Consider the following 14,377-nt stretch of genomic DNA (forward strand, 5'->3'; position numbering starts at 1 on the left):
TTGTTCTAACCATATCAGATAAAATTACATCAGTGAAAAAGTAATCTTGCAGTCAATAATTTAATATTGCATTCAGAATAAAGAATGTTGATACAATATCAAATGTGGCTTTGAAAACTGGCCATGTGTTACAGTTCTTGCAGACCATGGAAGTCCAACACACAGAGGAGAATAACGATAGATTCAGGAGGTAGACTAATCTCTCTTCATATTTTGTTCTCGCCAATCTTCACAAGGCAATGTTTGATGCTGCGCTGAAGAATCAAAAATAACAAGAAGAAAACATTAGGATACAGATGGTTCTCTGGGTGTTTTTCGTATCCTGCCCAAAAAATCAGGGAATCTAAAACTAAACTATAAACATCTATAGAAAATACCAATTTATTATCTTTTTCTTTATTTATTTAAGACCAAATTATTAAATTTGTAATGTACTTGAATTCATGGTGGAAGCAGAATGTAAGGGAAAAAAGCACTGATTATTAAAAGTTACTACTTATGTTTACTACTTATGTTTTCATAGGTTTACTTATATAATCCAGTTGAGTGCTGTGCGTTAAAAAGTACCCTCAATCTGAATAAACTGAAGCAATGGTGTAATGAGTAGTGGGACAAATTTTCTGTAAAACAATGTAAAAGATTACATGCTGAATAAATCTTTAGAGGAACCAAACATACACACTGTACTATATTGTCAAAAAGTGCAATTGTGTAACTAAGAACTAACATATGAGCAACTTATGTGTGAGCAATTGATGATGAGACTCCAACCAAAAGTTGATCAGGGTAGAAGGTTTCAGGAACACTCACATAATACCTAAGCCAGGAGAAGTCCATTCCCTTATCTCCAACACTTTCAAGTCTTTTTTAATTATGATCTATGGTGTCAAACACTGCACTAAAATCAAGCACAAGCAAGACCGTCCCATCAAACATCAGAATCAAGAAAATGAAGTCTGATCTCTGTGACTATAAACATCAGAACCAAAAAAAAAAAAAGCGTGACAACTCTGTGTGGAAACACCTTATTGATAAATGAGGTCAGAGGCAAATGGCCAGATTAGTTTGAGCTGACATGAAGCATACTGTCATACTGTGTTGAGCAGAAAAGCATCTCCGCATGCACAAAACAATTAACCTTGAGGTGACTGAGCTACAAGAGCAGGAGAGTTCTGTTCCATACATGTCAGCCTAGAACAGAAATCTGAGGCTCACCCAAACTGGACAGTTTCTAGTCTTTTTCCACTCTTTAAATGTGCAAGTTGTGAATTTAACTCTGCCCAATTATAATTTTATCTAATTCGCAAAATATATGAACTATACCTATATAACTTGTCATAGTTTTTGTCCTTTCTTTACTGTTTTGGTGTCAAACTATTAGTTTATTTCTCAAACCCCCAATTATCAAAAACATGATGCATGTAAACAACATGGACAGCAAATATCAATCACTTCTAATGAGGTGGACCTGAATTCTTTAACTCTAAATTCTCCAACTGAACATAACATGACATTTTGCATGGATTTGCACAAAACTTGAACCCTATATGCTGCACCTGGAATCTGATTAAAGAACAATAAAAGGAAGGCTGTTATATAACTAGGTTGCTTTGTAAGAGACAGCTCTCTCCCCTGCCCTTTAATTATTTCAGGTCCCAAAAACAATTTTGTCAAATTTAAACATTTACAGGATTTGTGTTCTATCTCATTTTGACAGACAGCCAGAAAAGTGAATGAATTGTGTGAACTACTTGAGGAAATTCGAGATCTTCTACCAGTCCATGGTGGCAAGCACCATATAATGTTTTTGGTCTGCTGGGGGCAGCATCAGTACCAGGGATGGCAGAAAGATTAACAAGCTAATTCACAAAGCTGGATCTCACAAAAACTGGAGATGTTTTGAGTCAGTGAGGAACAGGTCGTCACTGAACAAACTTCTCTCCATCATGGGGAATCCTTCTCACCTACTCTACAGCACAATAGAGTCAGCTGAGCTTATTCTCCGAAAGACTCATTCAGATATGTTGTCACAGAGAATGTTACAGGAGGTCATTCTTACCATTCGCAGTAACAGTACAACAGCTCACCTGTGTGTGACAGGGCATAACACTTTCACATTGCACTACTACAATGAACATAATTATATTCTAGGCTCTTAAGGTTCTCAATATTCATTATCTACTGCCAGTTTGCACATGTGCACGTTGATGTAAATACTGATGTAAATGTAAAGGTTCTACAACTGTGTTTCATATCTGCTCTACCACATTTAATTTTACTTATTGTATTCTACATTGAAGGTTTTTTTTTAGTTCTTAGTCTTATATTGTGTGCATGTTGTATTTTGTGTGTATATATATATCTATATATATGTGTGTGTGTGTGTGTGTATGCACACAATATAAGACTAAGAACTAAAAAAAATACATTTTATATATATATATATATATATATATATATATATATATATATATATATATATATATATATATATATATATATATATATATATATATATATATACAGCTTTTCCCCAATATTAAAAAGCCACAGTTGTTAGATAGAGTTTCAACCAGAGCCGATCGGCAAATTACGCAAGGCCCCGCCTCCCCCTGCCTCGCTGTAAAGTGAACAATCGCGTGAATAAACGCCCAAGGGCAACGGTGTTTATAAACGGCAGCTCGATAACCGCGCCGCGCGTGAACATGCGTTCATATGCGCATGCAATCGTGCACAAAATGACACGCGTGCTTTCCAGCAGCAACATCTGTGTGGGGACCATTACAAAAAGTAGCCTGATTGCACTCCTAAATGACAATGTTTATATTTCAATCAAGGTTACAACAACGTTAATGCAATATGGAAACCATTGGATTTACATTGGAATGGGCATAATGCTAGGTATTTTTGATATCAAGAATTCAGTTTTAATACTAAAAATGTAAATATTAAGAGTGATTTCTAGTAGTAACCATATTTTTGATATCAGGAATTACATTTTACACTAGAAAAAATAATTTCTGATATCTGCTATTGCATATTCACCAGAGCCAAGTCATATTATAAATAATATTTTATATTTGAAAATGGATAAAGAGAAATCTGAGAGAGGCAGTTTAAGTGGGGCCTAATGCAGCTTAGTAGAGGAGATGCTGTCAAGTGTGAATGTGTGGCAAATGGTTTACATGGCTCACGGTCAGGTAGGCGGGCCCCTTAGCAGAATTTTGCTTAGGGCCCCAGGTCTGGATCGGCTCTGGTTTCAACTAATAAGAAAGTACCATTCCATACAAATCCAAAGCTTCATCCATGTTGAGTCACAAAGTCTAGTAGCAGATACCTACCGAAAGCTGCAAGAAATATCCAGGCTTACCAGCAGACTTGCTTGAACGTTTCTGCTCAGCATTAGGTGATCGATTTGATGATTCAGTTTTGTCCTAAACGTTTTCTCATGGTTGCATTTTAGTGCACGTTTCACTTTCCCACTAGATGTCAGGAGGCACCGGGGTGAGGGAGTCATTTTAGTGACTTTAAGTCATTTTAGTGACTTAATTCAATATCATTCTAACATTTAAAAAACAAAAACGTGAACGTACACAACCTGCACCAACCTGATATGGGAAATGTTGGCTGGTTAAACTTGTAAAGAACATTTAAAAATAACCTTTAACATTAATGCTCGCCATGTTTTTGCCATGTTTTAATGTTATATAAGCGACGGGCATGTGACCATGAGAAGAGTCATGATAAGGTGGTTGTTTTAAGCCCTCAACTCTCGCCATCAAAAGTTTTGTGTGTGTGTGTGTGTGTGAGTGAGTGAGTGGGGGAGGGAGTGTTAATGGAGGGGATTCTGGGATACAACTTGCTTTGCTGTTATAGTGGAAGGAAACTGACGTAACTGAATGTCGCAAACTAATGTAGCTTCATAGTTAGACTCCAAGTTACATTAACGAATGAAACTGGTTGACACGTTGACCTGGTAGCGCTACTGTTCGTTTTAAACTTATTTTGTGCTTAATTATTTGTCGGTGTTCATTTTTGACAAATAGCACAGAAAAGGAAGCGCGAGTAAAGCGGATACACGCGCGACTCTTCCGCACCGGAAACTCTCGAAAACTTCTACATTTTTGGAGATTTGTCTTACACGAGAAGTATCTGCGGTTTGGAGATGCTGCAGTTCTCATGAAGGAACAACCGCTTTTCACTGTTAAACTGAGTATAAAATAAAAAGAACCGCCGTCCAATGGCTTCTCAGGGGCCGGGACGCAGAAGAACTCCGAACAGAACCGCAGTGACTCCAGAGCAAGATGCGCTGAATGTAATCGCACGAGAGGTGAATATTTATGTATTTATGGATGTAATTAGAGTTTTTATATAAGACACATACAGCTGCTTGTATCTTGACTGTTTCTGTGGCCACACGGTATAACGTTAGGACACCTACATTTACACGTGTTGGTCATTTGAATAGCTGTAAGTGTAAAGTTAAAAGTAGATTTTCTGTCTTATTTTATTTCTCACGTCGCTAATACTCAAGTCTGACCCCTAATCACAGTTGGTTTAGTAGCAAACCTTGCATTAGGTCATTTACAAGCCAGCTGTATTTTGTAATACATTTATTGTGTTGGATGTATTGAACATAAGAGATGAGAAAGTTGTTATTTTTAATGCGAACTGTGAGGATCCTAATAGAGCCACAGGTCAGCACAAAGTTGACATACAGTCACAGGTGCAGTGTAACGCACTGTAACACACAATCTGGGCTTAAACAATTTAACATTAAATACTCCTTTCACTAAGGTGTAGAAAATTCATTGCATAAAATATATTACAAGATCTTAAAGAGCATAGTTGATTTTCATTCTAGTAATTTATTTTTGTAAAGGCTACTGTATAAATTCTTAGTTTTATTCTTAAAAAAATCATATTATTGATAAACTTATTTGTTATTGATATAATGTCTATTGACTGAACTAACTGACTGAATCCACTGTAAATTTCTATTTTATGGAATGTTATTTACTGTTATTTTGTTTCAGCAGATATTAAACAGATATAATGTATTAATTGTTTACAAAAATACAGTATTTTTAAGTACGCCATTTGGAAGTAAAGAGTTTTAGTCCTTTTATAATGGAATGTATAAAATCTATTATAGATATTGAATACCCAGATGAATGTCCAGATGATAATCATGCCATATAAAAGTAAACATTGTATATACATCTTACTCTTTGAGCTATGAACTGAACATGTGCTCATGAAGAGATGGTCACAATACTAATTAGAAATAGCATATTAATCATTACTACATAATACATTATGGTGGTAATATATTATCAGTTTTATATAGCATTTCTTGGTTCTAATGTTAGTTAACCTCTTTTAAGTGCATACCATATGATGAAATCTATATTTGCATGTTTACACAAAGCTGTCTACTTTAAAATAGGTTTGCTGTATGAAGTTTTATATTTCAGTCTTGACAGTAGGATAGTATATAAAGTTTTACTTTTCTAAAAGATTCTACATAATTTAAATGTGACTAAAATGTGTTTGGGGGATAGGTTGAGATCAAGGCTGCCATTAAGTGCTTGGAGTCCTGCACTGATTCTCTATAACAAGAGTTGTAAAAATAGAAGGCCCTTACCGTGTCAGCTGTCAGCACTGGCAGCTGTGATATGAGGCTCAGCACAAGGCCTAGAATTTCAGCATAACATTTACATTCTTAGGGTCATATGTATATCTCCTTTTGACCATTTTCCAAAGATTTTGTGTTAAAATTTAGTCTGATTTCAGAATCAAGCGATAAACATCTAAAAGGTACACTTTTAGGGAACCCCAGCTGAAAGGCTGCACAGTGAGTTGTGAAAGGACTCCAGGATTAAGAAAAAAATTGAGAATCCACCTTAACCGAAGTGGTGATAAAAGATTATTTTAGGTTCTACTGTTTCATCTAAGATGGAAGGTTTTTATAGTGCATAGAGCTGAGAAAGGTTTAAATGTCATACGAAGTCAAAGTAATTTGTTTGGATCTCAGTGAAAATGTCCAAATAAGGATAATCAGCAGCAGCTAGTTTTCCAGCCAAAGAAGAAACTGACTAAAAACAAAGCACCATCGAAAAACACGTTTAGTTAAATTCTTCAGCAATTTTGTTCACCCAACTGTTTCAGATAATCTGCTTTGCATTTGTGAGGTTTCCTTGTCTTGATGTTTGCTTCCCTGATTTTAGGAGAACACTGATAATATATTTTCATAATGTTTAACTGTGTGGAGCATTCACATGGTGTCTTTGATTTGTCATTGTAATCATTTGCCCAATAATCATAGATGGACTAAATTATCTAAATTAATACAAATGATCTTTTGAATGGAAATAAATTACTGAAGCTGTAATGATGGGGGGAAATATTTATAAGATTGTGTAATACAAAGCTAAAGAAGATTTATAGATTTATATAGCAGTTTTTTTAAACTTTCTTTTTTCATCTCAGGAGGAAAACCTTAAATGGATGAGATTAATTCTCATTTGTCTTAGTGGTAAATTTTTATTTCCTGGCTATTTTTGCATCTCTCTCTCTCACTCTAAGTGTACATTTTAAAGGTAGGGTCTCCGATGTTTGAAAGCCAATGTTGCATTTGAAATCACCACAACAAACACGCCCCTAACCCAAATGGGTTCCACCCCTGTATTGATAGCTCCGCCCACACATGCATACGTAACCCAGGCAACTAATGGAAAGAAATGTTTCTTTATCATAGCTGAAGGGAAGCATAATATGATTGCAGATAAACAAACAAGCAAAAATGACAAAAGCATAATCATGCAAAGGACGGCATATATTAGTTCTGTGAAACAAAGCAAAACCTGAGATTCCCGAGTCAATAACTCCTGAGCTAAATGCTGTTACTAGCAAAACGTGGCGGCCAACTTCCTGCTCCTTCAGTTCTCTCCAGCGCTGGAAAGCTGATCCTATATTAACACGTCCTACTTCTTGCCTTATCCTAAGCCTTTCTTCGCTTTCTTTCTATGTTTTTATCCTCCATGTCAATGTTAAAACCGCTTTCTGCTAATGTCACACATGCGCACTGAACACTCTCTCCGCCCATATTGACAAGACTCGCCCCTTTCTGCTCATTGGCTACACGTTTGTTTTGATTTTTGTTTAGTTTGTTGGCCCAACGCAGTTTTCTGAAGCATTTATCAAACATCGGAGACCCCACCTTTAATTTTTAATTTTGTAGTTTCATTTACTACATATATAGCAGAGGCCAAACGTGTATATAGATATAGGCATTCAATTCACAGCTTCACAGTTTTCATGTAGTTAGGTTAATTAGACATCTGCTATATTTCCATTTTAAAACTTTTAAATGCAATTAAAAGTTAATAGATGAATAAAAGATGTTTAGTGGGTCAAAGGTTTACATACTTTTTGTTAGTGTTTTGTGGTGTTGCCTTTGTATTTATTAAAATGTAATGTTGGATATAATATTTGATTCTCATCCTAAATGTGTGTAAATTTCCACATTAAAAGACTAACCAGTGTACACAATTTAATTGATTGATTTGGTTTTAAATCATAATTTGCAATGGTTCTGAAATTTTATTTACTGATTCTGGTGTCATGGTGTCTGGTGTCTACTTATTTATTCATTTCCATTTGCAGGATTTAGCAAATGCTCTTACTGATAGTTAATAGAGTTACGTGAATGCTCTTAGTACTTATAATATTTGCAATATCATTAAAGTATTAATAATACAAGTAATATTATTAATTAAAGAACATAAAAAAGAAAGACAACACAAACACATAAATTAAGACCAACATAACTAGTCATTTATTTATGACAAAAGAATTTTGCTCTATAAACAGAGGACAGTCCAGTATTTATAATACTGATTATATTATTAAAAATATATTCACTTGCTTTTATGAGTCAAATGGGGTTCATTGCCGCATACTATGTTTTGTGTATATGTATTGAGTGTATATGTGTGTTTTAATGGTAATTCTATATGAAACAGAGTAGTGATTGGGGTCTTGTTACAACTCATTTTCTATGAATAGTACAGGAAGGGTGTGATAAATGACTCAGCTATCTAACTTCCTGTTATGGTAAAATGAGTTCACTAATTTGTTGTGTGTAGTTCCTTGTTTTTTCCCACAATATAAAAAAATCTAGAAAGGAAAAAGCATTATCAGTTTTTCATGATTTTTCAATGTTTTTTATGGCTCCAGCTTTTTATGGAGGGAGATGGAAGCATTATATTATCAGGTTGTCCTTCTGTCTGTCCATCCACCTTTCTGGGATTCTCATGAGCATGATCTCTCTAAAACAAGTGTTTTTATTTATTTTTATATTTTGAATGTTATTTTCATTAAACTGGCAAACTAACTGATACGATTATGGACTCAACCCTCCCATTTTATCGAGGCTTGGGACTGGCACTGAAAGTTAACTGAGTTAACCTCTCAGTGGCTGAGTCAATGTGAGAGCACAGGATCTTGCAACTGGGCCACTCTTTTCATCATACATGGTTTTATTTTTTAACCTCAAAATGGCAGTCAGTGACAAACAACACCCTCCACAGGGTAGAGTGTAGGTCTTACAGTCCACTGTTCAATTAAGACTTTAAGAGACTTTAAAATAGAAGCTATACCACATAAGGCAAACCTCTCATCAGCAGTCAGAATCAGAATTGGAATTCACTAAAAAATAAAGACATGAACAACAAATTCTCTGATAGAAAGTCCAAAGTGTAGAGAGGAAAAAAGGATATGATCAATATCCAGAACTCATGGGTCAAGCATGGTGGTGGTAGTGCATTGGCTTGAGCTTTCATGGCTGCCACATTCTCTAATTTGTATTGATGATGGAGCTCTTGATGATATCAACAGAATGAATTTGTAAAAAGAAAAAAATTTACAAAAAAATTCCTCATCCTCAAAATTATCATCTTGCTGCATGATGAAGTTCCTTCCAATTAGATGCAAGGAACTTCATCATGCAGCAAGATGATAATCCAAAACACACTGCCAACTCACTGCCAAGGACTTCAGCAGGGCAAAAAAGTTTTAGACTTGACAAAACCCTACCCAGAACTTAACCCAACTGTGCCACATTTCACTTCCTGATCTGAACTTTTTGTCTTTATTTACATGCCAGCCCTATTCCTCTGAGGTCAGTCTTTTTGGTTGTGGTATTTTGTAGTTTTCTATAGATTGTATTTTCACAGAATTGTGTATGTAAATATGAAATATATTTACTGAGATATGTCAATATTTTTGTTTTGTTTTAAGGTGGGAATAGAACACAAGTGTTAACAAGTTCTAATAAAACTATAAAACTTTCTCCTTCAGGCAGAGGCCCGACTTGCAGCTAAGAGGGCTGCAAGGGCAGAGGCTCGTGAAATCCGCATGAAGGAGCTGGAGAGACAACAAAAAGAGGTAAAAACTGGTTTCTAATTAAAACTCATACAATCAGCAGTATAATATCCAGTTACTGTTAATTTTCACTTACAAATCATAATAACGTTTTAATGTGGATTTTGCACTTCTGAGGATGAGAGATGCAGCTTTGACATCTGGTATCTCTGAAAAAAAAACTCAGCACAGCACTATAGTATATGTGTATAACAGCTTTGTTGGATCAGTTTAATAAATGGCAACATTTTTTGTACAGGAAATTAAATTCCCCTCTCATGTTAATCCCACTATATTTTGTATCAAGTATCAGATTAGAAGTACTAATCTAAGTTAATTTTCAGTTTTAAATATTAGCCTTAGCCTAGAATAAGTTTCAAGTAATTCGAAGACCTTGATGCAGCCAACCATTTGGAATTTGGTGGATTTTACATTGGCTGACTGTATGGCCAACCTCTTATTCTAATTTATTTTAGTTTATTTCTAGAGCACACTGCTGTGAATTGGAATTGGCACATCAACATTACAGCAAAGGACAGGGTGACCAGACACACTAAAATATAATAAAAGCTACAAAGTATGACATGAACATATGGACAAATGGACATATGGTGTAAAATATTAAGGATTAAACACAGTCAAATGCCAAGGAGAAAAAAAAGTCGTAAGGCAATATTTTAATTTGTCAGTAGTTAATGTATTCCACAGGTAACATATTCCACAGTTTGCAGGCAGCAACAAAGCATGCATGCTCACACTTTGTTTTATTCATGAAATGGAATGGTTGGCAGTAAAGTATTAGTAGATTAAGGTGTGTTGTCTGAAGTATAAGGACTAGACATTTTAAAATTGATTCTATACTTGACTGGGCCAGTATATAGATGTCTATACTATACAGTATATAACTGTTAATGACTTTAGGTTTTCTGGTTCTCAGTGGAGCTATGGATTTAAGGATATCTGTGCAAGTGTAATTGCATATGTTAACTTCTTCAGATTCTTGCAAGTCAAGTTAAGTATGCAGTGAAATGCTTTAAGTTTTCGCATATCCAGGTTTTTATGAGCCTGGGGTCAGAGCCCAGGGTCAGCCATAGGAGCAGGTGAGGTTAAGGGCCTTGCTCAAGGACCCAACGTTGATGTCTCCATGTGGGTTTGAACCCCGACCTTCTGATCAGTAACCCAAAGCCAAGAAGCAGCAATAATAACTACATTTCAAAGGAAAAAATTATCTTACAGTTCACTAAGGTAAACTCACAGTCCAATGAGGGCTGAAACCCATAATCCCCCCCATTGCAGATGTGCAATCTCACCATAGTATGCTGGGTCCTGGCCATTTCCCAGGTTGTGATTAGAAAATGCACTTTTAAATGTGGACACAACTCAGAACCTAATTATTGTCTCCTTGTTTACTGTGTATCCCGTGGTGTTTCTATGTGTGAATGGTGCATTGGCAAAGCCTTAAAACACCAGCAAGTAATGGCAGAAAGAACCAGGGATGGCTAAGACCCTGTCGTCCAAATTTCAGGATGTAAATCTGCAATGGAGGTCTGTACATCAAGGGGAGTTTGGTTGTCATAAGTTAGTATACTGTAGATAATTTGGTAGGTGAAGAAAGCAGGTGCCTGCTGAGAAGCGCATCCAGCTTCCCACAAATGAAGATTTTCATCATACTGTTGAATTCTGCAAACAAAGTATTCCATTTAGCACAATACAAGAATATTTAGTAACATTCAACAGCATACAGGAATAAATTATATAAAAGTGAAAGAACAACTGATTCTTCCAATCAGCTACATGGTAGTGTAACAAATGAGTTATTAAGCTGCAGGTCTTCTGGTATAAGTCAACTTTGAACATCTGGATTCCTCCCATTCCAGATTGCATGGAGACTGAACAGGAATTTTAAGTCATTTTGCCCTCAATCCTGACCAGGTTCCTCAGCCATGCTTTACTTTGAGGATGTTGTTGTGAGGGTTATTAGAAGTGTTGGGTTTTCATCAAACATTTCATGACAAGGCCAAAAGTTATATTTTTGATTCATTAGACCAGGAATTCTCTTCCACTTTTGCTGAGATGTCTAAGAATATAGATTTTATTCAGTATTAGTTTTCTTCTTCCCGGTGTTCCATAATCCCTTCTTTGTTGGACTGTGTGGCCTGTTGTTTTCCTGTGAGTAGCTGTGGATTTCACTGGCTCCTCAAGATATAAGCAAAATACTAGGTGGTGGAGGCATTATGTCTCTGTCTTGTCTGTCCAAAAATCCATCCCTCCAAATGTCTATTTAAGGTCCAGGAGTTATTGGGGTTGACAGTTTAGGTCTGTTTAAATACTCTGCATGTTCCAAGATCTTGTTTTATAGCAAATTTAATTAATCTACTGTGGGTAAAATAAGTATTGAACACATCAACATTTTTCTCAGTAATTTTATTTCTAAAGGTGCTATTGACATGAAATTTTCACCAGATGTTGGTAACCACCAGTGTTGTATAATGTATTAGAAAGCAATACTTGAGTAAAAGTACAAGTGTCGTACTAGAAAAAGACTTTGGTAGAAGTGAAAGTCACCTTTTAGAATATTACTCAAGTAAAAGTCTTAAAGTACCTGATATATACTGTACTTAAGTATCAAAAGTAATTTTCTGATATTAAAGGATTTAATCTTTAGGGGGTTTTAGCCCTCAGTGAGAATTAAAAGCAAGAAGAGTTTATTATATATTATATGACTACAAAGTTATGGTATTTTTAAATGGCAAAAGTGGACACCAACATTTTATGCATGATGTAATGATGCCAGTCTTGAATCAAATCAGTTCATGTATGTGTGCATTCTCTACAAACAGTGTGTCCAATGAATGCAGTCATTAATAAAAAAAAATATTCACAAGACAAAGACCAAATCAATAAACGTTATTTTTATTTAGTATTGTATGGATTGTTTGCATTAATATTTTGTTTGTGCTACAACTCTGGTAATAAGAATAGTGAAATGTCACTGCTTTTGGTTGCCGTCTTTGCAGCTTTCAGCCAATTAACATTATAGATAGATGCCTCCAGCTCTCCATAGAGCGTGTGGACATGCAGTGATTCGTGCGGACGTGCGTAATGCAATCTAGGAGCAGTGATTCGCCAAACCTCCCTTATTCGCACACATTTTCTTCTGATTTTATTTTGTAGTAATGAGTAACGAAGATGCTTAGTGGAAATATAACTGAGTAAAAGTATACATTTTATCTAGGAAATGTAGTGGAGTAAAAGTGAAAGTTGACATAAATTTAAATAGCGAAGTTAAGTACAGATACGTGAAGTTTCTACTTACAGTAAGTACAGTAAGGAAGTATTTGTACTTCGATACATTACAACACTGGTAACAACCCATTCAATCCACACATGCAAAGAAATCAAACCATAGATGTCCATAAATTAAGTTATAAATTAAGTTTATAATGTTGAATAAAACAGGGGAAAAAGTATTGAACACATGAAGAAAGGGAGGTGCAAAAAGGCATGGAAAGCCAAGACAATCAGTAATTAGAAAGCAATCCTGCCCCTTGTCAATGCAAATGAATATAAACTGGTTCTGTCCACACTGATGGCCTATAAAAAGGTCTCGTTACCAAGGTATCACACAAGAAACATCTCATGATGGGTAAAAGCAAATAACTCTCTCAAGACCTTCGCAACCTTATTGTTGCAAAACATTCTGATGGCATTGGTTACAGAAGGATTTCAAAACTTCTGAATGTTCCAGTGAGCACTGTTGGGGCCATAATCCGTAAGTGGAAAAAACATCATTTCACCATAAACAGGCCAAGACCAGGTGCTCCTTGCAAGATTTCTGACAGAGGACTGAAAAGAATTATCATAAGTGTTGTCCAAGAGCCAAGGATCACTTGTGGACAGCTTCAGAAAGACCTGGAATCAGCAGGTACAGTTGTTTCAAAGAAAACAATACTGTAAGTAATGCATTCAACCGCCATGGCCTGTATGCACTCTCACCACGCAAGACTCCACTGCTGAAGAAAAGCCATGTTGAAGCTCGTTTAAAGTTTGCTGCACAACATTTGGACAAGCCTGTGCATATAGTCTGGTCAAATGAGACCAAAATTGAACTCTGGATGCCATAATACACATGTTTGGAGGAGAAATGGCACTGCACATCACCCCAAAAACACCATACTAACAGTAAAGTTTGGAGGTGGGAACATCATGGTGTGGGGCTGTTTTTCAGCATATGGTACTGGCAAACTTCATTTAATTGAAGGAAAGATGAATGGGAAAATGTACAGAGTAGGGTTGGGAATCGAGAACTGGTTCTGTTTTTTTAACAGGAACCGGAACCGTGTGGAATGTTTAAGTTTCGGTTCTGATGCGATGACGGGCAAAGCGCTGGGAGCGGTCACTTTATATATCATCAAATGTGTTACCTCATGAATATTAACTGTTTACACTGTTTACAGTCATGCAACCAAATTAACGCAGCTTACCACATAAATCAGTCACTCGTGCTGCTGTGCTGAGGTACGCTTTGTGGTAAACATGTCTAAAAAGAAAGTCTAATGCGTGGATTAATTTCCAAAGCTACAACAATGAAGCAAATCTACCCCCTTGGGTTTTCTCCACAGCTGGAGATACAATAAGCCAGGAAAGGTCTCGGGTTCTCCCAGAGAAAGCAGACGTTAATTTTTCTTCAGAAAAATTGCTGTTTTGCTCAGTTGTAATTCTGGATGTTAAATTTGATGTTGGATTTAGGCCATCCTTATATATGGATGTCTCTGTGTGTGTGTGTGTGTGTGTGTGTGTGTGTGTGTGTGTGTGTGTGTGTGTGTGTGTGTGTGTGTGTGTGTATGTTTATATATATATATATATATATATATATATATATATATATATATATATATATATATTAGGTAGGTCTATATTTTTTTTTCCTTCAAGTTTCAATGTTACAATT

At 35.8% G+C, this 14,377-nt stretch overlaps 1 protein-coding gene and 1 long non-coding RNA gene across 52 annotated transcripts in view; one reads left to right on the top strand and one right to left on the bottom strand.

The window, feature by feature from the left end:
• Positions 1-46: 46 nt before the first annotated feature.
• On the bottom strand, positions 47-3,804 carry LOC125141397. Of its 2 annotated transcripts, none has more exons than XR_007140759.1 (2): positions 3,342-3,804; positions 47-254 (listed from the first exon to the last, which is right to left on the bottom strand). It is a non-coding gene; the product is annotated as an uncharacterized LOC125141397 (long non-coding RNA). The 2 variants fall into 2 exon arrangements; XR_007140760.1 differs by having other exon boundaries at positions 3,371-3,801.
• A 3-nt stretch (positions 3,805-3,807) lies between these two features.
• Positions 3,808-14,377, top strand: part of lrrfip1a (leucine rich repeat (in FLII) interacting protein 1a) — a 41,750-nt gene continuing 31,180 nt past the window's right edge. For 14 of the 50 annotated variants that reach the window (XM_047814688.1, XM_047814696.1, XM_047814692.1 and 11 more), the window contains exons 1-2: positions 3,826-4,330; positions 9,364-9,450. In XM_047814688.1, the coding sequence (XP_047670644.1) occupies positions 4,241-4,330; positions 9,364-9,450 (177 nt within the window). In that variant the 5' untranslated portion in view covers positions 3,826-4,240. Of the gene's footprint in view, positions 4,331-9,363; positions 9,451-14,377 lie in introns of all 50 variants that reach the window. The other 36 variants (XM_047814700.1, XM_047814703.1, XM_047814704.1 and 33 more) reach the window with 9 other exon arrangements.

Source organism: Tachysurus fulvidraco, chromosome 6, assembly GCF_022655615.1.
Source record: "Tachysurus fulvidraco isolate hzauxx_2018 chromosome 6, HZAU_PFXX_2.0, whole genome shotgun sequence".
In the NCBI taxonomy this organism is placed as follows: domain Eukaryota; kingdom Metazoa; phylum Chordata; class Actinopteri; order Siluriformes; family Bagridae; genus Tachysurus; species Tachysurus fulvidraco.